At 44.0% G+C, this 27026-nt stretch overlaps 1 protein-coding gene across 4 annotated transcripts in view; it reads left to right on the top strand.

The window, feature by feature from the left end:
* The window catches only part of DNAAF11 (dynein axonemal assembly factor 11), a 75864-nt gene that overhangs the window by 17113 nt on the left and 31725 nt on the right, over positions 1 to 27026 (top strand). For 3 of the 4 annotated variants that reach the window (NM_001243334.1, XM_085020321.1, XM_021088516.2), the window contains 5 exon segments: positions 8983 to 9155; positions 13971 to 14194; positions 20288 to 20479; positions 22995 to 23072; positions 26542 to 26607. In NM_001243334.1, coding sequence (NP_001230263.1) covers positions 8983 to 9155; positions 13971 to 14194; positions 20288 to 20479; positions 22995 to 23072; positions 26542 to 26607 — 733 coding nt within the window. 4 annotated transcript variants of the gene reach the window in all.

Genomic DNA, 27026 nt, shown 5'->3' on the forward strand with positions numbered 1-27026 from the left:
AAACAAAAAAAAACAAAAAAAGAAATGGAATTTCTGGGTTTCAATATGTATATTTTGGAAAACATTGCCAAATTGTTCTCCAAAAGGGTTGTATCACTTTCTGCTTGTATTGATGGTGAACGTGAGCACCCATTTTTCCTTCCAACTTCACTAATGCTTTTTATAAGCAATCTTTTTTTTTTTTTTTTTTTTTTTTTTGTCTTTTGTCTTTGTTGTTGTTGCTATTTCTTGGGCCGCTCCCGCGGCATATGGAGGTTCCCAGGCTAGGGGTAGAATCGGAGCTGTAGCCACCAGCCTACGCCAGAGCCACAGCAACGCGGGATCCGAGCCGCGCCTGCAACCTACACCACAGCTCACGGCAACTCTGGATCATTAACCCACTGAGCAAGGGCAGGGACCAAACCCGCAACCTCATGGTTCCTAGTCGGATTCATTAACCACTGCGCCACGACGGGAACTCCCTAAGCAATCTTTTTTTAAAGTTTGGAGAACATTGTTCTCTAGTAATTTTTTTTTTTTTTTTTTTTTTTTTTTTTGTCCATACTTGCAGCATCCAGAAGTACCCGGGCCAGGGATTGACCGTAGCCATAGCAGTGACAGTGCTGGAATGCTGGCTCCTTAACCCACTAGGCCACCAGGGAACTCCATGTTTATATTTTTCTTTCTTCCTCTTTTTTTTTTTTTTTTAAATGGCCACACCTGTGGCATATGGAAGTTCCCAGGCTAGGGGTCGAATCAGAGCTGCAGCTGACACCTATGCTACGGTCCTGGCAACATGATCTGAGCCACATCTGCGACCTGTGCCACAGCTTGCAACAACGCCAGAGCCTTAACCCACTGAGCAAGGCCAGGGATCAAACCTGCATCCTCACAGAGACATTGGGTAATTAACTGTTGAGCCAAAACAAGAAGTCCATTATTTTTTCTTAGTGAGTTACTACTTCATATCTTTTGGCCATTTTTCTACTGATTTTTCCTCATGTGCTCTTATACATCCAGACACTTTATATATTTATATATGTTTTAAACATTTTTCTCTTGCGTCTGCTACTTTTGTTTCAATCATGAAGCTGATATCAGTCAGAAGTCTTATTTCTGAAATTAATATACTCAATGAATCAATCTTTATTAATATTTTATGGTTTCTGAATACAAGTATAATCCATGTAGGTTCTAACTTGAATAGTTTTGTTTTTTACATTTAATATTTCTAATGGACTTCAAATTGATCATGTAAATACTTCTGAATTGGAATGTTTGGACCATTTAATATTTTAAAAATTGAGGTATAATTTATATAGGATAACAATGACCATTTTAAAACACACAATTCAATGCATTTTAGTATATTTGCAAACTTGTGCATCCATCTTCACTATCCAGGTCCAGGTATTTTCATCACCCGAGAAGAAAGCCCCATATGCAATAGCATTCGCTCTCCTTTCACCTCTTATCCAAGCCCCTAACAACCACTAATCTACCCAGATTTTCCCCTTCTGAACATATAACATAAGCGGGATCAAACAATTCATGGTCTTTTGTGTCTGACTTCTTAGCCTTGTGTTTTCAGGGTTCATCCACGTTGCAGGATGCATCAGTACTTAATCATTTTTTGGGGCTGAATAATATTCCATTGTATGGGTACACCTCATTTTGTTCATCCTTTCATTGGCTTGGATATTTGTGTTGTTTCCACTTTTTGGTTATTATGAACCAAAGTGCTATGAACATGCGTGCACAAAGTTTTTATAAAAGCATGTTTTCTGTTAACTGAGTAGCATTAGGAACGGCATTGCTGGGTTGGATGGTAAGTCTCTGTTTAACATTTTCAGGAAGGGCCACACTGTCTCCGAAGCACTGACACCATTTTACAGCCCCACGAACAATGGGTGTGGGCTCCCGTCTCTCCACATCCTCACCAGCACTTCTTATTTTCTGTTTTTATTTATTCGTGTTTATAGTAGCCGTCCTAGTGCATGTGGTGTCTCATGGTGGTTCTGATTTGCATCCATCTAATGGCCAATGAGTTTGGGCATTTGTGTGTGTGTGCGCGTGCGTGCGTGTGTGCCCTTACAGGCCATTTGTATACCTTCTTTGGAGAAATCCTTATTCCAAATCTTTGCCCATTTTCTAATTAGGTTTTCATTTGACTGTTGAATTTTATATTCTTAATGCTAGAATCTGATCAGATAAATGATTTGTAGATATATTCTTGCATTTGTGGGTTTTCTTAGCTTCCTTGTTGATATCCTTTGCAGCACAATCATTTGCTTTTCTTAAATCGCTTTATTGAGATGTAATTGATATATGAAACCTGCACATATTTAATGTATATAATTTGTTGAGTTTGGACACACGCACATATGCGTGAAACCATCACCACACATCAAGGTGACAGGCATATCCATCACTTGTCTTCTCTGATCTCCCCTAAAAGTTCTTTTCGCTGCTTATACTGGATTAACTGTCCATGTCTCCTGACCTGTGTTCCTTCTTTAAACCTTCTTTTCTTATTCTACATTCTGGGAGGTTCCCTTTTTACTTCGCAGGCTTCTAGTTTGTGCTGTTTCTGTTTTTTTTTTTTTTTCTTTTTTTTCTTTCCTAAATGTCTAGTAACACTTGGTGTCTGTTCATAACCACAAAGAATTTGGTTGATTAGGTGGCTGTGTGGGCTTATCCTGCAGTTGTGATGTTGTGTTTCCACATCCGGCCTCCTGCCTGGCTGGCAGGGGCACTGTGGGCTCTGTGCGAGTGGGCAGAGGCGTGGAGCAGAGCCAGACAAACCGCTTCCATCTGCCAACAGCTAAAATTAGCAGGGCATTGTTAGGTTATGTTGGCTTTTAGCCCATTTGTCTCCGAGTGTAGACATTGGTATTTCACTGGCCATCAAGGTTATATATCAACAAAGACATAAGTATTCATCATACATTTTTAATGGTCATCTTCAAAACCTAAAACGTCATCTCTGGAAAAGCCTCCAAACCACCATCATCTGGGGTTGAGATGGTTCTTTTCAGCACTGACATTTTTCTGCGTTAGGAATGGAGTCTTCATGCTCTCTCAGCTACCACTCTCCAGCTCAGTTACCATGTTTTTTTGTGAACAAATGAAATAAACGTTTCTCTATATCTATGTCTCATAGTAGTTAAATGTCAATCTGTAGTAGAGAAAGAACTGAAACTCTTACTCTCAGGTATCTTGTTCAGGGCTTGTTATTTTCATTAAGAAGGTATTTGATGTGGTATGTATACAAAATGGAATACTACTCGGCCATGAAAAAGAATGAGATAATGCCATTTGCAGCAACATGGATGCAAATGGAGATGACCGCACTAAGTGAGAAAGAGAAAGAGAAATAGCATATGATATCACTTATATGTGGAATCTAAAATATAGCACAAATGAACCTGTCTACAGAACAGAAACAGACTCACAAACACAGAGAACAAACTTGTGCTTGCCAAGGGGGAGGGGGAGGGAGTGGGATGGACAAGGAGTTTGGGGTTAGTAGATGCAAACTATTACATTTAGAATGGATGGGCAATGAGGTCCTACTGTATAACTCAGGTAAGTAGATCCAATCTCCTGGGATAGACCATGATGAAAAATAATAGATTGTTTAAAATTATTTAAAGAAAGAAAGTATTTGAAAGGATGTGTTGGGTTTTTTTGCAGTGTGTGTGTTGGCCATGGACCACTAGAGGGCAGCATCATCACCCTTGTGTCTTGGAGGTTTGGGAACTTGGTCCGCAGTCCCCCCCAGAGCTTTTGCCTGAACGTTTCTTCCTTGTGGTGCTCTGCCGTCCAGGTCTAACCTGGATGCGCTGGGCTCAGGGTTGTTTGAGGATGTGTTTGGGCAGTAGGGAGGGATGGGTGTTTTATCTCTTAGCAAACATGCACTTTTTGTTTAGTTTTAAATGTTTTCGGTAGAGAAGAGGAAGTTGGACATCCACACCCAGCTCATCCACTTGAGTGAATCGTAGTATAAATTTTTTAAAAAAATGTATTAAAGAATACTCGATATACAATGTTTTGTCAATTTCTGCCGTACAGCAAGGTGACCCGGTCATTCATACACACACACACATTTTTTCTTCTCATATTAAAAAAAGAACACAATAATGCCATTTGCAGTAACATGGATGCAACTAGAAATTCTCATACTGAATGAAGTCAGAAAGAGAAAGACAAATACTATAGCATATCAGTATAATTTTAAATGTAAGTTGGATTTTTGTTTGTTTGCTTTGCTGGATGGCAAAGCATAACTGTATCCTTTCGTCTTTTTTTTCTTTTCCTTTTCTAGGGCCACTTCCCACGGCATATGGAGGTTCCCAGGCTAGGGGTCGAATCGGAGCTGTAGACCCCAGCCTATGCCAAAGCCACAGCAACGCGGGATCCGAGCTGTGTCTGCGACCTACACCACAGCTCACGGCAACGCCGGATCGTTAACCCACTGAGCAAGGGCAGGGATCGAACCTGCAACCTCATGGTTCCAAGTCGGATTCCTTAACCACTGAACCACAACGGGAACTCCTGTATCCTTTCTTCTTTTTTTCCTTGCTGTGTATTCGCCAGGACTGAATAAATAAATTAAGTGCCTATTTTTTTCTGTCCCCCCCTCCTCTCCCACCCTACACTGGAAGGAGGGATGGGGTTACTGTGAGTGTAAACTCTGCCCCTTGGGAACCGATGTGTTTGTTTCAGTGACCTTCAGACGCTCATGGGCCCTTGAGCTGGATCTTCACAGAGCAGTGGATGGAGGGTGGGGTACCCTGACTCCCAGCAGGAGGCTTTCTCAACCTTGGCTTGTTCAGTAAGAATTGTTCTTTTGAGTGGCAGACGTGGTTTAATTTCTTTTATGTAGGCCTGGTAGAAGAAAAATTAAGATTTGTCACTTTGAAAACTGTAATGAACATTTGGAGGGCCCTGCATCTACAAAATTACAGCAAAATCCAAAAATTGTATGAATTCTTGAGTTTGTTGGAGCCTTTCAAATGTCAGTCTTTTCTTATGTGGAAGAAAAACATGATTAAAATATCCCTCAGAGTGTCCCAAGTAAACTTAATACCCATGAACCTGTATCTTATTAAGTCAGACTACCCCACATACACCTTTCACATTTCATAAAATCTAACAGTTTTTTTTTTTTTTTTGCCAATGTAAAACAAACATACAGGCACAGAGATATAAACTCATTTATATTTACATGTTTAGTTTCACATGCATTCTTTTTTTAGGGCCACACCCATGGCATATGGAAGTTCCCGGGCTAGGGGTCAAATCGGAGCTGCAGCTGCTGGCCTACACCACAGCCACAGCAGCATGGAATCTGAGCCTCATCTGTGACCCATGCTTGTACTGTTAACCTACTGAACAAGGCCAGGGATGGAACCTGTATCCTCATGGACACTGTATTGGGTTCTTAACCCGCTGAGCCTCAAGGAGAACTCCTGTCCATCTTTCTTTCCTTCCTTCCTTCTTTCCTATGTTCTTAAAATAGGGAGATGGTTTAGGAAATACGCTGTATTGCGCACAAAAGGTGATAAGAACCTGAACTGGAAGGTTGGTAATAGGGTTATAGTGGACTGGACGTTCGTGAGAAGAATTTAGGGGTTAAGATCTTCAGGCCTTGATAACTGATGATGTTAATTTCCTAGCGAACCCCGACTTGACTCTTGGAACCCCGACTTGACTCACTTCTGATACCAAAACAGTGATGCCATTGGTGGGGTTTAGATGTAAAGAAGGCATAAAATCTGTCTTGAGGAGTGGAGAGTGAGAGAATTCACTGGACATGTTGAGTGTGATGTGTCTTGCGGGTATTTAGAAACAGGTGTATGATATTCAGTCGGACGGTCAGCTGTGGGGTGGTTGTTTGGGAGTCACCGGAATCTGGGGTTAGGTACACCAGTAAACATGACCGTTGTCATCCAGACCATGGGGAGAGGGGACATCGGGTCAAGGGTGGAAGTTGGTTACATCACCATCGATGGAGTGGAAAAGTCTGCGGAAGATCCAGAGAGTGGACCACAGGATGAAGGAGGAAAAGGAAAGTGCGGCCTCGCTGTTTCAAGACCGTTGAGAGATTTAAGACGTCCACGGTCCGTCCCACCATGTGTAGCAGACTCTTGTAGTGACATAAGGTTGACGAGGATCTGTTAAACTTGTCAACTGGAAGGTCCTGGCTCACCTTTATAGAAGCCACTCTAGAGAATAGCAATATGTTGGGGATGGAAGCCAGGAAGGATGGGTTGAGCGAATGAGGATTGGGGAAGAGGAACCAGTGCATGTGGCTTACGATGTCTCTGTGGGCATCGCCTGCTTCTGGGTTCTGCCTCCTTCTCTGGATTCACTTCTTGGTGCCTTTGCATGGTATCGTTTCTTTTTCTGGAATTCCCATCTTTTTCTCCTTTCTCTACATTAGACATAGCTTGAGGTGAAGTACCATGGATGTTTTTAAAAATCATTTTATCCCAGACTCAGTAACTTGTACACAGCAGGTACCTCCCAGATGGATGGAAGGATGGATATAGGGTAGGAACCCATATCTCGAAGCACTAAGGTAGAACTAGCTACTTTGGAAGAGACTGGCTTTGGATGTGACTGGATGGGAGGAAACAGGCCATTTAGATGACAAGCCAGGCGCTGGAGTCAAGTAAGGAGAAGAAAACACCATCATTCAGTGAGGCTGGTTCTGTCGCACAGCCTTCAGCGATGAGAAGACTTATGCCGTGAGCGACACCGTTGTGGAGCTATGAGCCAGTCTGGATCAAGTTCATGTTGATAAAGTTAATGTAAGCCATCAGGAACCAAGGTGTATCCTAAGTTGCATAGCGACAGAGCAGTGACAGAAAAGCAGGGTAAAATCAGGAAGCCTGTGGCAGGGGTGGCGTGTGTAGCAGTTTGAAGAAATGAGCTCAGAACAGGGTGGAGGTGGGTTGTCAGCTGGAGACGGACCTCTAGATATGGAAGCCCACGCAGTCTGCCATGTTCATCCAGCACGTGCGAGCCTCATAAGAAGGCTGGGGAGTCAGCCTTATGAGGACCTGTCCCACAGGGCTCCTGTACGAACCAGGTCTGGCTTCCCTAGCTCACAGTGAGAAAGGGCAAACGCGCTGCTCATGGAACAGTACGCGTCCTTCTTTCCCTGTAGACACATTTGCTAAGAAGCCACACGACAAGCAGCAGGGTGTTCATTGGGCTATTTCTAATCCTAGCTGGTGGTTATTGAAGTTCCCCAAGTGGCAGGCTTTGTGCTACGTACTTTACACGAGTCATCTTTTATTGTCTTTACAGCTACCTCTGAATCGGGTACCAATACTGTCATAATTCTACAGAGACCTTGTAACTCCAAGGTCACATAGCAAAGATGTGACAGATCTAGGACTCAGGTCTAATTCTAAAGTCTGTCCTAACTACCAAGTACCCATGGACTGCAAGTGAGGGGAATTAATTCCACTTTGAATTTGATTCACATTTCTGTAGCATCTGGCTATCTCTGTAAGTTGGATGGGTCACATTTACCACAAACTCTGCCCAATGACTCTTCCTTTTTTCTGTCAAACCTCTGAGGACCAAATTCTTATTCTTTACCTTTGTCGATAGCTTCAGTTCCGTTCTTGGTCATCTTGGAGCCATCTGTCTCTTTAGAGTGACTTTGAAAATATTAAATCTGTTTTAAAAATTTTATTAGGGTATAGTTGATTTATAGTGTTGTGCCAATTTCTGCTGTACAGGAAAGTGACTCAGCCATATATATATATAATATATATATTATATATATGAGGATATATATGACTATAAAGTGACTCAGCCATATATATATGCATATATATAGCCACATGTATATATATGTGTGTGTGTGTGTGTACATCCTGCCATCCCCCTTTGAGGTGAGATGTGTCCTAACTACTGTCACACACACACACACACACACACATTCTTTTTCTTATATTATTTCCCATCATGGTCTATCCCAGGAGTTGGGTATAGTTCCCTGCGCTGTACAGCAGGACCTCATTGCTTATCCATTCTAGATGTAATAGTTTGCATCTACTAACCCCAAACTCCCAGTCCCTGCCCCTCTCTCTCCCTCCCCTTGGCAACCACGAATCTTCTCTACGTCCGTGAGTCTGTTTCTGACCTGTAGGTAGGTTCATTTGTGCCATATTTTAGATTCCACATGGCAGGGACATCATGTGGTATTTGTCTTTCTCTGCCTGGCTTACTTCTCTTAGGGTGTCATCGGCTCAGGCTGCATCCGTGTTGCTGCTGTGCAAATGTGAATTCTGACGTGCTTGTTTTATGAAATGCCTTTCCTCTGGGGGAACCTCCCCGCCATCCCCTTCTGCGGTGAGATGTGTCCTGTTTACCGTACCTGGTACAATCCTCAGGACAACCCATGCCAGCGCGCTCTCTAGAGGGAGCCTTGTTCTGCCGCAGCGAGCACCCCACAGCAGCCTACACCTGGCCTTCTTCATGCCAGATCATGACCAAAGCCAAATGACAGCCCAGAGCCTGTGGCTGTGGGCAGGAAAGTGATTTTCTCTGGCCAGAGGGACTAAGGGGTTCCGAGTAACGGAAGACCCAGATAGAAAAATGAGTCAAGACTAAGCCTTCTGTAAATTTCTGGGAAAAAAAAAAAAAAGAACACTTCTTGGTAAGCAATGCACTTAACAGACTTAAAATATTAGAACTATTATTTCTATGGCATTTTTATTTTTAATTTTTATAAAAGCATTTACAATATTTACAATAAAGATGGGCAGTATCATGCCAGGATCTGCTGTAGGCAAAGTGACTCCGTGATACATACATAGACATTCTTGTTCTCATATCCTCGCCCATCATCATGCCCTCTCCCAAGAGATCAGACCCAGTGCCCTGGGCTGTACCGCGGCTCTTATTTCTATTAGGTGCCGTTACATGCATTTGACACCCTGTGTGTTTTTCTGACGTCGTTTTCATGGCTCTCAACAGGGTGTGAAGGGCTGACAAAGCTTGACCTGACGGTCAATTTCATCGGCGAGCTGAGCAGCGTGAAAACCCTCCAACACAACATCCACCTGAAGGAGCTCTTCCTCATGGGAAACCCCTGTGCCGACTTCGACGGCTACAGGGACTTCGTGGTGGCCACGCTTCAGCAACTGAAGGTACACTCTTTTCAGTGGCACAGAATTCTCGGAAAAAGGAACCCAAGCAGCGACAGTAATTCCTGATGATGGGCAGCACTTCAGAGAACGTGTTGTTTTAGAGAATAGAATATTCCAAACATTCTTTAGCTTACTCAACCTTTAAAATTGTTTTAATAGTTTTAATAAGCCTTGAAAAATAAATTGCATTCTTTTCGCCTTTCTCCTTCAGAACCCAGAGAGCTTGATTGAACTGTTTCTTGATGAGTTTAGGTCACTGTTAGCAAGAGTGTTCACTATTACTAAGAGCAAACCAGAAGCTGAGGGGTTTTGAGGGGGCTCCAGCTAGTTACCTTTGTTTGTCATCATCGGAAACCACTGTGCTTTTAAAATAATTTTTTGTATTACTTTCTGTGCGCTCACTCGCTATATTAATGATTCTCAAACTCTGGTATGCTTTGGGGTTCTTAGATGGGGTTCGCTTTTTTTTTTTTTTCCTAGGCATATGGAAGCTCCCAGGCTAGGGGTCGGATTGGAGCTGTGGCTGCCGGCGTACACCACGGCCACAGCAACACCAAATCCAAGCCACGTCTTTGACCTACACCACAGCTCATGGCAACGCTGGATCCTTAACCCACTGAGTGAGGCCAGGGATCGAACCCATGTCCTCATGTCGGGTCTGTTACCACTGAGCCACCACGGGAACTCCCCTGAGAGTTTCTGATTCACTGAATGAGATGGGCACCCGGGAGTCTGCATCTCTAAGACTCTCTCAGGTGGCACTGATGCTGCTGGTCCAGGGGCCTCATGTGAGAACCACTACTCTCTGTGTTAATCTCTCACCTCCGATCTCCCGTATCTGATGTTCTCGGAATTGGAAAACCACACATGGTTTCTAGAGAAATCATATCTACACCTGAGAGTATTTAAATAGTAACGTTACTATTCATGTAATTTTCCAAGCGTCCCTGACCTGCATGTATTGGTTTGAACCTTGGGGAACTTCCAGGTGAAATCTGAAACCAGCGCCATACATGGAGGGCAAGGAGAGACCACAGAAAGAGGCACCCGCTCGGGATTGGCAGGTGCAGGTTTACAAAGCAATGGAACTTTCTTGCAAAGCTACTCGAAGAGACGAGTAGATCTCTGCATCCATCTGCAGGATCGTAAGAGTTTATAGAGGGCACATCCGCCAGCCAGAGGGTCTTGACCAAACCTCACTCTCTCAAGGCCGCGCCCTTGGAATGGCTCCTGGTGTGGGAACAGTGGGCAGAAGGCATGTCCCAAGGATGGGGTGGCGAGGAGTCCTGATTGCCCAGGTCCAGCTTGGAGGCCACCCAGCGGTCACATCCTCCCCACGACCTCCTCCAGCAGCACAAGCAGCATTTCACTTCTGCCAAGAGAGTGCGTGGAGGCCCTGGCTTTCTAACAGCCGTTTGCCTCTGTCCTCAGAGGACATTTGTTTTTAGACCGCTGTGTTCTGTGTAGTCATAATTGCTGGATTAATAGAACACATCTCTCCTACTGGAAAATTTCTTCAATTAAGAGAAGGAGCGACTCAGGTAATTGAATCTAGAGTATATATTTAGAACGAGTGATAAGTTAGCTCAAACATAACCCAGGCTGATCATCGCTGTACAATGACTTCCTGAAAAATGAACTGATGAGAAGCAGACTTTCAGAGAAATGGCTGCTGTGAGCCACCTGCCCGGAAGGGTGTGGGGGCATCACAGCTGGGCCCCTGGTCAGTGCTGCGGTGCTCAGGCTAGCGGTATGTGAGGGCCACCAGACAGGTGCCTGAAACACGGGCCAGGGTTGGTCCAGCTGCTTTGGGCCCCACATCTGGGATCTTCCCTGACCCTCGAAGGGAGGTGACAGGCGCATTCCAGACGAAGAAGCCAGGCCTTGCAAAGTGGCTGCTCCTTGTTTATGGGACACGCCTGGCAGGTGGCCGAGATGGGACCTGAGCCCAAAACCTCCCATTCATACACTAACCACACTCACTGCTTCTCTCTGGGTTCATGTCCAGGCTTCAGATCACGTCTTGCTTTTCAGAAGGACAGTTCGGATTCAGCTGCTATACTAGGCAACAGCTTCTCTTTGAAAAACATTATCCAAAGATGTGTTTCCTAGTATTTAAAAATAGTTTGATAATCTGTAAATCTTAATTATCATTTCACTGAGAGTTTGTGATCTACTTCAAAGGGGGCTGCCATAACAAAGTCCCACGAAAGGGGTGGCCTCGGGAATTTATCTCATTGTTCTGGAGGCTAGAAGTTCTAGATCAAGGTGCCGATTGGCTCCTTCTGAGAGCTGTGGGGGAGACTCTGTTTCAGGCCTTTCTCCCGGCTTCTGATGGTTGCTGGCAACCTTTGCTGTTCCTTAGCTTACAGACCATCACTTCCACGTCTGCCTTCATCCTCCCGTGGTGTTCTCCTTGTGTCTCTGTTTCTGCACAGGGTGCTCTTTTTATAAGGATACCAGGGAGTTCCCTTTGTGGCACAGCAGAACGAACCCAACTAGTATCCATGAGGATGTGGGTTCGATCCCTGGCCTTGATCAGTGCGGTGGGTTAAGAATCCAGCGTTGCGGAGTTCCCGTCGTGGTGCAGTGGTTAACGAATCCGACTAGGAACCATGAGGTTGCGGGTTCGGTCCCTGCCCTTGCTCAGTGGGTTAACGATCTGGCGTTGCCGTGAGCTGTGGTGTAGGTTGCAGACGCGGCTCGGATCCCGCGTTGCTGTGGCTCTGGCGTAGGCCGGTGGCTACAGCTCCGATTCAACCCCTAGCCTGGGAATCTCCATATGCCGCGGGAGCGGCCCAAGAAATAGCAACAACAACAACAACAACAACAACAACAACAAAAAAAAGACAAAAGACCAAAAAAAAAAAAAAAAAAAAAAAAAGAATCCAGCGTTGCCATGAGCTGCAGTGTGGGTCACAGACACAGCTTGGATCCCACATTGCTGTGGCCGTGGCTGTGGCCAGCGGCTGCGGCTGCAACTCCGATTCGACCCTTAGCCTGGGAACTTCCATATGCCGCAGGTGCAGGCGTTAAAAAAAAAAAAAAAAAGGACACCAGGCATATTGGATTAGGGACCTCCCTCCTGCAGTATCATCTCATCTTAACTGGCCACATCCACAGGTGCCGGAGTTCCCAATAAGGACACATTCTGAGGTGCTAGGGGTCAGGATTCAGCGTAGGTCGTGACAACAGAGTAGTTACCAAACACACAAGAAGAGGTGTGAGGACATGCAGCCCTTTCCAGGTGTCCTCTGGCTAGTGACTGAGCCGTTCCCGGGGGTAAGCAGACACCGCAGAGGAAAAAGTTTTGTAGCAGACAAACCAGGACATGATGCACGTCTCGCTTCCCAGAAGGTGCCTGCTCTGTTTTTCTCATCTGAAATGGGTGAATAATTCCTACTTTAAAGAAGTTCTTTGAGTCCCTAAATAAATCTTAGTTTCTCTCTCTCTTCTTCACTGTAGCGCACACCCAATTATTTATTATCAATAAATGTGGACACTCTGCCTCTGTGTTGCAAGACCCCTAAGTGAAGAAAGATCAGGAAATACTGTAATGCACAACTTCAAACTTCATCTCAAAGAAAATGACGTACGATTGGAACTGGAGAATTTAAAAAAGCAAACAGTATCTCAGTTCACGAGGACTTCTAAACTCAGAGATGGTTTTGGATTGAAGGGAACTTACAAAAGTCATCAAATAAACCGAGACCCAATACGGAGGCCCCTAGAGCAGGTGCTGGTGTGCATGTGACAAACTTGTCATCAGTTCCCAGTAGAAGGTCTGCTGCCTGTATTGGTGACAAGGGGCTTCATGGGTCACAATCGTTTAGACACTGTAGGTCTAGATTCAATCAGTGTTTACTTAAGCCAAGTATAAGGAAAGTACTTATTATATGTAATAATATGCATGTATTATATGTAAAGTAAATACTTAAATCCTTACATCCCAGATACAGGTAAGAGAATATCACCTCCTTCCCAATGTTAGCAAAATTCCTGTGAAAGAAATTGCCATTATCCAGAATTTTGCAAATTGTTCAGCTCTTAACCCTAGTTTAAACTAGGTTAATAACAACAACAACAAAGCTAACTACTGGGACCATCTTATTAAGGATCGGCGTTGTCAGAGCTGTGGTGTAGGTTGCTGACATGGTATCTGAGCCGAGTCTATGAGCTACACCACATCTCAGGGCAACATCAGATCCTTAACCAGCCGAGCAAGGCCAGGGATGGAACCTCCATCCTCATGGACATCTGCTGCTTTCTTAACCTGCTGAGCCACAACGGGAACTCCAAAACTTCAGATTTTAGGTTGGCGTTTTTAAAATTTCAATTTGGAAGAAAATCACCAGAGGTACCAGATGTCAACAGTGACAGAACAATTCATCATACACTACACTGTCCTGTCATCAAATAGAACCTGGGCTTGTTTGGATTAGAGCTCAATTTTGTGTAGTGGACAGGGCCCCTTTTTATAGAGAGCATTTGGAGCCTGACTTGAGGCATCGAACTTCTTCCTATAGTGAGTGGCTATACAATTAGTAGTATTTTGAGAGCTTGTCACTAACAGTCAGTTGCAACAAAAGTCCTTCTTAGTCTTATTACCAGTAAAGATATTTTGTAAATTGTATTAATTGTATGAAGTAAACATTGATTTAGTTTCTGATATTTCCCATTCATTACTTTGCTTTTAATTCCGTAGAAGTAGGTGCATTATATACGATTGCTAATCTGGCAAACAGAGTCGACTTGGGGCTGATTCAGATTGGGACTTTTGAGTAATCGCACTGTGTTGGTCATTTTTTATTCAAGTGGTTGGATGGTAAAGAAATTGAGCGTTCGGAAAGGATTCAGGCATTGCAGAACTTTCCAGCAGTTGAGCAGCAAATCAGAGAGCAGGAGAAAGCTTATTGCCTCACACGAGCCAAGGACAAGGAAGCGACTCAGAGGAAACTGCAAGAGGAGGAAAACGAAGGCAAGGGGAGCCGCCACACCGACTCTGATGGACACTGGTTCACAGACATCAGCACCACGCTGTATGTAAACAGAGTGTGCTTTCCAGTTACCTTTTGTTGAAGGCAAAACTCTTGTTAAAATATCCTCTTCCCAAAGTGTTTACAGTGGCACTTATATTCCAGATGATTCATTTAAAGAATTTTTTTTTTTTTTTGCTTTTTAGGGCCACACCCGCGGCACATGAAAATTCCCAGGCTAGGGGTCCAATCAGAGCTGTAGCTGCCGGCCTGTGCAACAGCCACAGCAACGTGGGATCTGAGCAGGCAACACCAGCTCCTTAACCCACTGTGAGACTTTCCTCCCTTAGAAAGAAAAGCCTTTCCAAACTAGCAACTTTAATTTGCATCTAAAATTATCCTCCAGCACACCTCTCTAAAAGATGCACAGGAAAGATGAATTAACAGGTGTACTTTGATTTATAAAGTAGGAATGTTTTTAGAAAAGTTAAATGCAAATCACATTATTATAAATTGAGTAATTTTGATTGCATCATAAGATGTTCTATTTTGTGAATTATATAATGAATACATTTTTAATGTGATTAATAAGCTCCTAATTGGTCCTTTTTACAAACATGAATTTTTCATGCTTGCTTATTTTAAGGGGACTGCAACTATAGTCAATGGATTTGATTCCATACGATGAAAGCGTTAAATATTTTGATAACAGGACCTCTTAAGCTTGAGAAAATAATAATTATAAAATATTTCAGATGTACAAAAATGTTTAAAAAAATAAATAGGCAGCTACATAGTTTCACCACTCACACTTGGTAAATGTCAATAGTTTGCATGTTTGCTTTGGATCTTTCTTAAAAATTAGAAATAAAATATAGGTAAGTAAAAGCTCCTTATGTGTTTTTCCCCCATCCTACCCCTCCTTTCATCCCCAGTGGCATCTGCCATCCTATAGTTGGCACATGTTTGGTATAATGTCAACCCCATCTATGTGTTAATATATTTCCTACATAATTATGCCTTCTTAAGAGTAGTTTTATTTTTTAGCATAAATGATATATTTCTATAGCTTTGCTTGTCATTCACTGTTATGTCTTTGAGATTCATGTCTATGAAGACATGTAGAACTAGTTCATTCCCACTAGCTGTGGAATAAAATTCCATTGACTGAATAAGTCACAGTTTATCCCAGAGGTGATATTCAAAATATTTAACAGTAATTCTTTGGTACTGACCAATCAAGAACATGCACCAGCTCCAACAATCTGTGCGGCCCTGTTTTGAGAACATAGGAGGGAAGGAAGGCGGGAGGAATGGAGGGAAGGAAAGAAGGAAGGAGGGAGGGAGAAGGAGGGAGGGAGGGAGGAAAGATGTAGGATGGATGGACGGATGGATGGATGGGTGTCAGCTACACATCAGCCCTGGCGCAGCCATCCCTCTGGGTAGCTGTTTAGATGGGTTTTCCTCTCTTGTTTTTTCAGACAATGTTGCACATGTATTCTTGTGCAGTATGGACGTTTCTGCAGTGTATTCAACACTGGTGTTGCTATATATTAATTATGAACATCTTTTCAAATTTATAAGCACTGTTCAATTGTTTTTTAAAGAGTATTCACTTAAACCCATGTATCAACAATTTAGTGGAGTTCCTAGTCTCTGCCAATAGTAGGTAATATAATATTTTAAAACACTGGCCTGGAGTTTCCGTCGTGGCACAGTGGAAATGAATCTGACCAGCATCCATGAGGATGCAGGTTTGATCCCTGGCCTCGATCAGTGGCTCAGTGGATTAAGGATCCAGCATTGCCACGAGTGGTGGTGTAGGTCACAGACATGGCTTGGATCTGGCATTGCTGTGGCTGTGGTGTAGGCCCTAGCCTGGGAGCCTCCATATGCCTTGGATGTGGCCCTAAAAAAAAAAAGGCATAAAACACTGGCCAATCAAGTCGGTTGTTGAAGAGCATCTAATATTTAATTTGCATTTCTAGAATTACTAGTGACTTTCAATATTTTAATTGTCTTCTTATACATTTATCGACTATTCAGATTTCTTCAGTTTGGGACCTCTATCTATTTTAAAGAATTTGTAATGTTTTTTCATATTAATTTATAGTTCTTTTATACTCTAAGTGCAAATTCTTTAGTGGTTATGAGCTTTGCAAATATCTTGTCCTGGGCTATGACGTGTCTTTAATTTTTTCTTTTTTGCTTTTTAGGGCTGCCCCTGCAGCATATGAAAGTTCCCAGGCTAGGGGTCTAATTGGAGCTAAGCTGCCAGCCTACACCACAGCCACCACAACGTGGGATCCAAGCCGTGTCTGCCACCTACACCACAGCTCTCAGCAACACCAGATCCCCAGCCCAGTGAGTGAGGCCAGGGATCGAACCCAAATCCTCATGGATACTAGTCAGATTCGTTTCCTCTGCGCCACGATGGGAACTTCTGACTTGTCTTTAATTTTAATAAGTTCTTCTGTTCCATGGAATTCAGAAGTATTAATGTAGTTAAATTTATTTTATAATTCAGAAGTATTAATGTAGTTAAATTTATTTTTTACACTTTTGGGTGTTGTCTATGAAATTTGTCAGTACGCCAGTGTCATATCTATCTGTCTGGAATTAACTTTTGACCATGGCGTGGGGTAGGGCCCCGAACGTTCCCACGCAGGTGGCTAATGTCTCTGCCCCGTTCGTTGCTAGAGTTCTCCCACTCTCGGTAACACCTCCCTCTTCTCCCTACTCCTGGCCCATTTGTGGGCTCCCTAGGCTGTTCCACGGGAGCCCCGCCACATAGTTTTAATTTTCTGTAAATCTTGATTGTCGGTAGGAGATAACTCCATTTTTCAAAATTATCTTGTCTCTTCTTGACTCTTTTTTATTTTTCTGTGAGCATTTTCGAATGTGCTATTCAAACTCTCCCCAAATCCCTAGGGTGATTTGGATTGAAATTGCATTTAATTTATATGTTAATAAGAGGAAAGTTGACATCTTCACAACAAGGATTCTTGCCTTGTGAACTTTGAAAGAGCTCTATTTATTTAGATCTTCTTCTGAGTCCTTCAATAAGTTTTTATAATTTTCTCCATAATGGTTTTACACCATTTCTTATCAGATTTATTTCTAAGTATCTTATAGGATGGGATTTTAAGAATAGACTCGTAATGGGGTCTTCCTGATGTTTGTGGAGACAAACGGTTTTTGGATGCTGATGTTGTATTAAGCGATCTTGCTGAACTTTTCAAAAAAGACACAATAGTCTATAGATTATCTCGTGTTTTCTACATAGAAACACATCTTTATAAATAGCAATTTAAAATTTTTTTGCCAATCCTAGTCTACTTTTTATTTTTTTATGGTGCCTGCTAAGCCCCCAGTATGGGATGGAATAGCAACAAGTAAGAATGGGTGTATCTTACTCCTGACTTTTAAAAGAATGTTTCCAGTTTTTCATCATTAAGCATGATGATTCCTGTGAGGCTTTGGAGAGTTAAGTTAGTTTCCTTTTATTCCAAATTAATGAACAGCTTTTATCATCACAGATACTGGATTTTTATTAAATACTTTCCCTGGATCTATTGAGATAATCATGGTTTTTTTCTGTTGACGTGTTGAATTACATTAATAAATTTTTCAATATTAAACCATCCTTGAATTTCTAGAATAAACTCACTTTGTCCATCTATTTAATTTAATTTAATTTATTTTATTTTATTTTGTCCTTTTAAGGCTGCACCTGTGGCAGGTGGAGGTTCCCAGGCTAGGGGTCCAATAGGAGCTGTAGCCACTGGCCCAGGCTGCAGCCACAGCAACACCAGATCCAAGCCCAGTCTTCGACCTACACCATGGCTCACGGCAACGCCAGATCCTTAACCCACTGAGCAAGGCCAGGGATCAAACCCGCAACCTCATGGTTCCTAGTCAGATTCATTTCCACTGTGCCATGATAGGAGATCCTTGTCCATCTATTTTAAATGCATGGCTGCATGCATTTTGCTAATATTTTGTGCATAATATTTAAACCTCTGTTCCTAAATGACCTTATGCTGTAATTGCATAAGAGATGTTTGCCTCCTTTTCCCCATCCGTCCTCCCAGACCCGCTCTTGGGAGTCAGCGCAGCTGGAAGAGGCCAGGAGAGAGGGCACCGAAGAAAGGGGTAAAGGAGCAGCAGGGCTGGAGTCGCCCGACTCCCTCTCCCCGTGGAAAGACCGATCTTAAGCTGGATCAGGGGAGAAGGGTTGGGAGAGGGAGGGTAAGGGCTTCGTGTGGATAGGCGTCTAAAGTTTCCCTTAAACCGTAGCCTTTTAAGACCTGAGAGTGAGGGTTAGCTGAGACGAGACCCTTCTCCAACGGGACCGTGGGGCTGCGGGGTCTGCTCCTGAGGAGGAGGTTCTGAGAGAGCAGAGGTGAAGGAAGTGGTTGAAGAGCAACATTTTTCGTTCCCGTCCCAACGATCTCGGTCTATTTCATCAACCAGGTACACACGTGGATTTGCATTTGGAGACTGACGTTGTGTAGCGGACACTTCTATAGTTTTTCTTACGTGCAGTTATGTTTTATGTTTAAAAAAATTTTTTTAGATTGCAGAAGGCAAAGGTGAAGCAATTGGTAACTTTTTAGCAAAACAAATTCTTTTTAATATAAATGTATTTATTAAATTGTCGTTGATTTACAGTTGAGCGTTACTGTCAGGTGTATAGTTTCAGGTTCCTTCCCATTACAGGTCATTACAAGATAGCGAATGTCCTTCCCTGTGCTACAGACTAGGTCCCTGTTGTTTATTTCTTTTACATATAGTGGTGATATCTGTTAATCCCAAACTCCTAACTTAGCCCTCCCCACCCTTTTTCTCTTTGGTAACCACAGGTTTGTCTTCTATGTCTGTTGGCAAAACAAATTCTTTTAAATGAGACTTAAACCAATTATTTCAGTGATGATTAGCTAAACTATTGTAGAAATTATAGGTCCCCTTAATGGATTGTTTTTTTTTTTTTTTTCAGTGCCATAGAGAACCACACTTATGTGGCAAAGCATTTAAGTAATGTGCAGTATTCTGCTTCTTAAACTTTCTAGTTCCTTTTTACAATATGTAAGGTATCTAAGCAGAACTTTACTCTCTGTTCTATTTAAACTGTTGAAATTTCTAGCATTTTTCGTCCCTCCTTTCAAAAAGCGTCTTATTTGAAGGTCAGAGAAATCCATGTCATCTCATTTCAGTCAAACAGCAGCAATAAGTCTAACATTTAATGAGTATTTACTCTCTGCCATACTTGGTCCTAAGGGCCTCCTGTAGGTTTTTTCATTTAATGTCATTCTGTAAGAGAACATATTCTAGGGAGAGGAGAGGGGAGGGGCCCATCCCAAATGTGTACCCTTGAATAATGTCATTTTCTCTCTGCTAGAACAGAGTTCTTTGTAGGCAGCGTCGCTGTGTGTCTTCACGAGGGTTGTCTCTCTGCTGCCTGACACACAGAAAGATGCTCAATAAATATGACTGGAATCCAGGTGAAATGAACATTGAATATCATCTAATACCTATTTGATGCTCTATGGAGACATCATTTAATTCTCTGACAGTCCACAAAGCATGAATCAGAAAGAGCTAAAAAACCCAAGTTATGCATGCAGAATGGAGTCGATAGAGGCCACACCATGGGCGATCTCATATGTCCCACTAGAGAATTTTAGAGCTAGAGAACCATCAAAGAGCCTGGAAGTAATAGGATCTAATTTTTTAGAAAGATGGAGTTGAAGGTACAAGACTGGAGGTGGGGCGATTGCTAAGGCCCCACGGTCCTGAGTTTGATCATCAGAACCTACCGGAAACTACTGGAAATCAAGATCCCGGGCCCAACTCCAGATCTCCTGGATCAACTCTGGTGGGAGCCCAGGAATCTGTATTTGGTATAAAACTCCCCAGGTGACTCACCTCAGCCAGGTCTATGGACCCTGGAATCCGATTACCACCGAATTCCTGCTGGTCGATGAGGTGGGCCTGGGCTGTGGCGCTGAGTTCCTTGGCTCCTTAAAGACACAATTTGTCACTCAGGGTAAGGACATAAGGTAAGACAAGGGTGTAAGACATTTTAGGGGCAGCATTTAGGATGAAACTCAGAAATCCATTCCTGATGCTGACCTGCTCTCTGTTCTTTCCTAGTCTGTCTTCTGAAGAGAACGAAGACCACATCCAGGCACCAGAAATACCAGAAGGGGAATGCAAGAAGAAGAAATCAGACAGCAGTGAAGACGACCTGGAATTCTGGAACAAGCCCTCGCTGCACACTCCCGAATCTAGATTGGAAACTCTTAGACATATGGAAAAACAACGAAAAGACCAAGAAAAATTGAGGTGGTCATTTTTCCCCACTATTGAGTGTGATGGGACATATTTTGATGATTGCACTTGATTTTACTCATGGGTGTGTTAAATCTGCATTAGCCATCACGCACAAACATTGTTTTTTCTAGAAGTTCCCATCGTGGCTCCGCGGTAACAAAGCCGGCTCTCGAGTTCCATCCCTGGCCTCCCACGGTGCATTAAAGGATCCACGTTGCCATGAGCTGTGGCTCAGGTTCTGCATGGCTGTGGCTGTGGTGTAGGCCGGCAGCTACAGCTCCAATTCGACCCCTAGCCTGGGAACTTCCATATACTGTGGGTACAGCCCTAAAAAGACAACAATAACAACCCCCACCACAAAAGCAAACCCAAAACTGTTTTCTCCCTCATTTTAGCTTTTCGTAAAAGTGTATCTACTAACATTTATTAGTATCAAACTACCTTCTTTAGAATGTCATGGGTTGTGGTATTTTAGGTAGGGTTTTGTTTTTATGTCCTTAGATTTTTAACAGCTTTAAATGTATCAAATAATAGCAAGGCCTGGTTTAGAGATACTGGTTATCCCTGTAGCCTGCCCTATCCAGTACGTTCCTGAGATGGCTGGCTCTTCTGGGCACCCCTGAACTGTCCTGGGTCATGGAGAATAATGTAGTTCTTGGAAACGTGAACTTCACTGGAGCTGGAAACCCAGTTTAAGAAGCGGGAAAATGTGAATAAAGTTACGTTTTAAAATAAAGTTAACTTGGAGTTCCCATTGTGGCACAGTGGAAACGAATCAGAGTAGTATCCATGAGGATATGGGTTCGATCCCTGGCCTCGCTCAGTGGGTTAAGGATCTGGCCTTGCAATGAGCTATGGTGTAGGTCACAGATATGGCTCAGATTCCGCGTTACTGTGGCTGTGATATAGTCTGGCAGCTATAGCACCGATTCGACCCCTAGCGTGGGAACTTCCATATGCCACAGGTGTGGCCCTAAAAAGACAAAAATAAAATAAACTGACACTAAATCTGCAACAAGAGAAAAATAGAAATTCAAGGGAAAGAATTGCCTAGAGTTCTGTCATCTAAACAGATTTGTCCATCTGATCTTCTAGAGCTTGTCTATATGCCTTTTTTAAGTTTTTATATATTTTCAGTGTTTTCAACAAATAGAATTTATGTTCTGCATTTTTTTTTCTTTTTATGGCTGCACCTGTGGCAGATGGAAGTTTCAGGCTAGGGCTCACATCGGAGTTGCAGTTGAGGCCTGTGCCACAGCCACAGCAACACCGGATCTGAGCCGAGTCTGTGACTGAGGCCTCAGCTTGCAGCAACACTACATCCTTAACCCACTGAATGAGGCCAGGAGTCAAACCCACATCCTCCGAGAGCCATTGTTAGTTCTTAACCCAGTGAGCCACAATGGGAACTCCACATTCTGCATTTTTCTTTCATGATATTCCACGAATCTTTCCTCTTCGCTCCATTTCTTTTCCTCCCATCTCTACCCCTTCATGGTCATGACAGTTAACAGGCCGGGGTCCACCCCACCAGAGCCTTCTCCACCTTCTACAATCATAGACAAGCATAGCAATGATTTCTGCAAATGTAGGATGGGGGGGTCTTTTTTTTTTTTTTCCCTTTTAGGGCCACACCTGCAGCATATGGCAGTTCCCAGGCGAGGGGTCAAATCAGAGCTGCAGCTGCCGGCCTACACCACAGCCACAGCCACGTGGGAACTGAGCCATGTCTGTGACCTACACCACAGCTCACGGCAACACCAGATCCTTAACCCACTGAGCAGGTCCAGGGATTGAACTCTCGTCTTCATGGATGCTAGTCAGGTTCATTACTGCCAAGCCACAATGGGAACTCTGGATTGGGCATCTTTGTTAAAAACAAAAACGGACTTGTATTTTATATGTTTGTTCTAAATCATCATCGACACGTTTCTATAACTTTTTAGACCAGTAGGTAGGGTAAACATATTTTGTAAAACTGCAGAATATTTTGTGGCGCGAATGTACCAGTCAATCAGCGTCATCCCTGGATTGATGGGCGTTCACCACGGTCCAGGGTTTTGCCGTTGCAGATGCTCTTGTGATAGCCATTGTTTTACGTAGATCCTTATGTACTGGTATTTTCATTTCTATAACGTTGATTCTATGTGGCAAATTTTAAAACTGTAATTTTAAAATAGGAGCTATATACACAAATGGAGAATTGATAGCTGGTAAATCATGCATAAAATAGACTCATTTAAATATTCTTGCATACCTCACGAAAAGGAGCTTTCTCCCCCACTCGAATTATCTGGCAAATTGCCTTGGTCGCTTGTTTGCTTTACAGATATAGATACAATCATCCAGAAATCGGGCTCCATCATCCCTTGCCAGCAGTGGACTTCATTACAGTGAATTGTTGGTGTATTCGCAAATATCCGATTAACTCTTCTTAAACTGTTTCACCAAAGTATTCATTGCTTTCATCTTACTTGCTTTTTTACTCTCTCCCCGCCCCTTGTTCTCCCCCCCCCCCAATATTAAGTGGAAAAAAGAAGAAGGTGAAACCACCCAGGGTTTTGATCACAGAAGACGGGAGAGCCCTGAACGTAAATGAGCCCAAGTAAGTGAGCCAAGAGGAGACTCGAAGAAGCAGCGTGGGCAGTGCTGCTGCTGTGACGGTTTCCGTTACAGGTGTGCTCTGCAGAGAAGGTATCTGACCGCTCGTAACAAACACGACGAGCCTATTACGCATGTCATTTTGTGCATATTTGAAAGCAGAACATACATCTATTACGTTTTCAAGTGCATAATGTCCTATTTCATTCTCTTGGCATCCAGAAGGTGATGATCTTGACGTATGGAAATCTTAGTTATTTGGGTATCCCCTGCGACCTTGGACCACATACAGTCTTAGGCCTGACAACTCCAAGTGCATTTTTGTTCCGTCTCTTAGTCTTTAAAACTCTGCCATGAACAAGCAGGCTGAGAAGACCGATACATCTCCTGTGTGTGTCTACTTTAGACTCTGGAACACGTCTGCAAAGCATTCGAGAGCTAAGGAAAGAGACTGATATAATTACCTCGGTGGAGTTGATGAGAGAGGAAAAATATTCCGCCTGGAAATCCTTGTGTATAATAGTTATCTGATCTACTCTGTCTGGCTGTGTTAACATGTGAAACGAGAAAGCAGGCAGAAAAGGCCTTTTGTGGTCAAAATATAGATCAGAAAGCCTATGGACTCAATCTTGTTTGGCTTCGTTCCACTCCTCAAAACCTGCTTCCTTGGCTCACTCCCTTGGCTGCGCCGTTGCCATGGCAGAGGGGCAGCCCCGAGTCGTCCTCACGCGTCGGTCTCATCATCTTCCCAGCTGTCTCATGTGACAGGCCGCGTCTCTTTTTCACAGGCCCAGACCCTGAGCCTGAGGTCACATAGCTAGTAGGAGGTATGACCGCCTGGCCTGTGCTAGCCCAGCTCTAGCGGTTTCCACGGTCAAGTTTGCAGTCTCACTGCCATCACCACCCCCGACACAGGCATGTGCGTGCACCCACACATCCACACACACACACACCCCCTCTCCTTGTCTACAGCATGAATGTACCACAGCACACGACGCTAAGCCCTGGGGACGCAGAGTGAATGTGACAATTTCTGCCTTCAAGGAGCTTGAAAATCTAGTGGGGAGATGGTCTCTCATGAGCCTGAAATAAGGCTTGGGGGAGACCCTCTGGGCTCTGTGAGCCCCTAGTAAGACCCATGAGGCTCCTTCAGTCCCATCGTGTTTCTATTCTATGTTCTCATCCTTTCCAGAGTCACAAATTCCAGCCATCTCCTTGACCTAACAGATCTGACCATACTGATCTTTCCTTTCCTTCTGAAGCAATTTCTTTCCTATGCTTCTGATTCTTTGATCCTACTACCTTCTCATCTCTGCTCTTCAGGATCCTTTTTTTTTGCGGGGGGGGATGCCTGTGGCATGTGAAAGTTCCCAGGCCAGGGATCGAACCCGTGAACAGCAGCAACCCAACACACTTCAGTGACAACACCAGATCTTTAACCCAGTGCGCTACCAGGGAACTGCTCTGGATCCTTTTTGTCTTGTCTCCTGAGTGCTCTGGGGCAAACTCATCTTCTCTTTCCACATTCACTCACCAAATCCCACGGCTTTCAACACAACCAGACCCAGCCTCTTCCCTGAGAATGAGGCGTGTGTATTCAGTTGGGTCTTTGAGATCCTGTGTGGATGTGAATGAGGTGTCGTAAGCTTATCACGACCGAAGCAGAAGCGCTCCTTCCATCCCCCTCCCACTTGCCCTCAGCGCTGGCTCATCCCTTGTGCCAGCTCCGGGGGAACCTCCCCCGGATGTTAGGACCGAAACCTCGATGCCTCCCTAATTCATCTCTCTCTCGTTTGATCAGTCAGCCTCATCAGTCTTCCTTCTGAGTTACCAGAATCCTCCCCCCCCATTCACTCCATCACCACCACATAGAGGAAGCCTGGACCATTGCAGTAGCTTGTTAGGTCATCGCCACCGTTCATCTCTCGGCCACCCACCAGGTCCTCTACTCAGAACAAAGGAGGAGGAAGGGAGGAAAGGGTACACAGCCCTCTGTTAAGGAAAATCCCTGGAAAGCACCAAGCAACACCTGCCTTCACAGGTGTTGCTTGGTCATGCCTCCATCGCATGACCTGTCTAGCTGCCAGGGAGGCCGGAGGATGTGGTCTTGACCTGGCAGGACCATGTTGCTCGTGAAAATCAGGGGTCCTGTTCCTCTGGATAAAAGGCAGCAGACAATGGGGAAGGACTAGCAGGCCAGGCCAGAGAAAACTTCTCCGAAATTGCCTTTCTAGAGCTCTAATACGAAGGGAGAGTTTTAAGTTGGTGGCTGGAAAATGGGAGCATAAGCAGCCAAGGCAGAGGGCAGAATGTATGAAGGCTCCTGAGACGAGGTCACTTGAACACCTGAGGAAGTTGCCCCCCGCCCGCACCCACCCCCACCCCCAAATCCACTGGATTGTTGAAAGCGGTGAGAGTGGCTGCTGCAAACAGACATCCTGCTGACAGCTAACCTAGGGCTAATGGTACACTTTTCCAGACTATGTAGCCTACATTCTTGAATATTGTGGGCTATGTCCTTTACAGAAGAATATAAGTGGAATACTCAAAATGCAACTGACCAAGTCATTCTGAACAGTCCAGGGACAGCATGGAAGTTATACCCAGGACTCGGCCTCAGGTACGGTGGAAAGATGAGGGCTTTGAGACCCTGCCTCCCCGGGGCCCACGTGACCTCTTTCCCAGCTCCGTCAGCCTGAGCCTGTGTTTCCTCTTCTGTAAATGGAGGAGATAGATCATGGGCAGCGTCTCGGCATTTCTGGGGGCGATGGAAAGGTCACCAAGGAAAGAAGAAAAAAGAAGTCACCAAAAAAAAGGAGATAAAACTGGAGTTCCCTTGGTGGCTCAGTGGTTAACAAATTGGACTAGGATCCATGAGGATGCAGGTTTGATCCCTGGCCTCACTCAGGAGGTTAAGGATCCAGTGTTGCCGTGAGCTGTGGTGTAGGCTGGCAGCTGTAGCTCCAATTCGACCCTTAGCCCGGGAACTTGCACACGCCGTAAGTGCGGCCCTAAAAAGCCAAAAAAAAAAAAAAAAAAAAAAAAAAAAAAAGAGAGAGAGAAAGAGAGAGAGGACAAGACTGTTTACAATTTAAGGAGTGGGATGCTGGATCAGGGAAGCAAATGCAACCTGAAATTCTCCATCCGCAAGTGACTCCGTGTTTAATTTTCTTCCAGCAGTGAAATGGAAAAAGAGAACTTTAACCACCAGATGTCTCTGTCTCCGCACCGATGCTAATTTTTTTGTCTATAGTTTAAGATGCTCATATTGAAACCATGTAAACGGAAATAATTTATGACTATGTTGAGGGTTGCTGTTGAAATTTCTTAACTAACAGATTTTTTTATTGACCAGCCACCAAAATAACTTCTTCATTGAAGATTATGAAACAATTATTATCACATTTCTTTTGCTAACGGGATGGGTTTGTCTGGAAAGTGTCACTAAAGGCATCCTCTTTCTTCCCCCTTAGACTTGACTTCTCTTTGAAAGATGATGAAAAACGTAACCAGATCGTCCTGGACCTCGCCGTGTATAGGTAAAGACATTTTATTATGCATTTATTTAATGGCATTTCTTTCTACTTTCATTCTCCAGCACAGTCCCTTGAGTTCTGCAACGTGAACAGCAGCCTGCGGCATGCAGAAGTTCCCCAGCCAGGGCTCGAACCCACGGCACAGCAGCGGCCTGAGCCACTGCGGTGACAATGCCAGATCCTTAACCACTGTGCCACAAGAGAACACACCGGCATGTTCCACATACCGTCCGTATTCTCCTGGAGCTTACGGCCCAGTGTGGGTGACGTCCCCAGGCGGGCATCTGAGAAGTGATGACAGAGGGAGAGGAGTGATAGGCAGGAAAGGGCAGAGCTCAGGCGCAGAGAGTGGGGTGTGCGCGCGTAGTCTGTGCTGGGTGGTACGGGGATGGCTGGGGCAGGAGGGAAAGCTGGGGACAGGA

The sequence above is a fragment of the Sus scrofa genome, chromosome 4, assembly GCF_054392235.1.
Source record: "Sus scrofa isolate SSC_HxYL_T2T_F1_AM1 chromosome 4, Sscrofa_HxYL_maternal_Yorkshire_Landrace_v2.0, whole genome shotgun sequence".
Taxonomy (NCBI): domain Eukaryota; kingdom Metazoa; phylum Chordata; class Mammalia; order Artiodactyla; family Suidae; genus Sus; species Sus scrofa.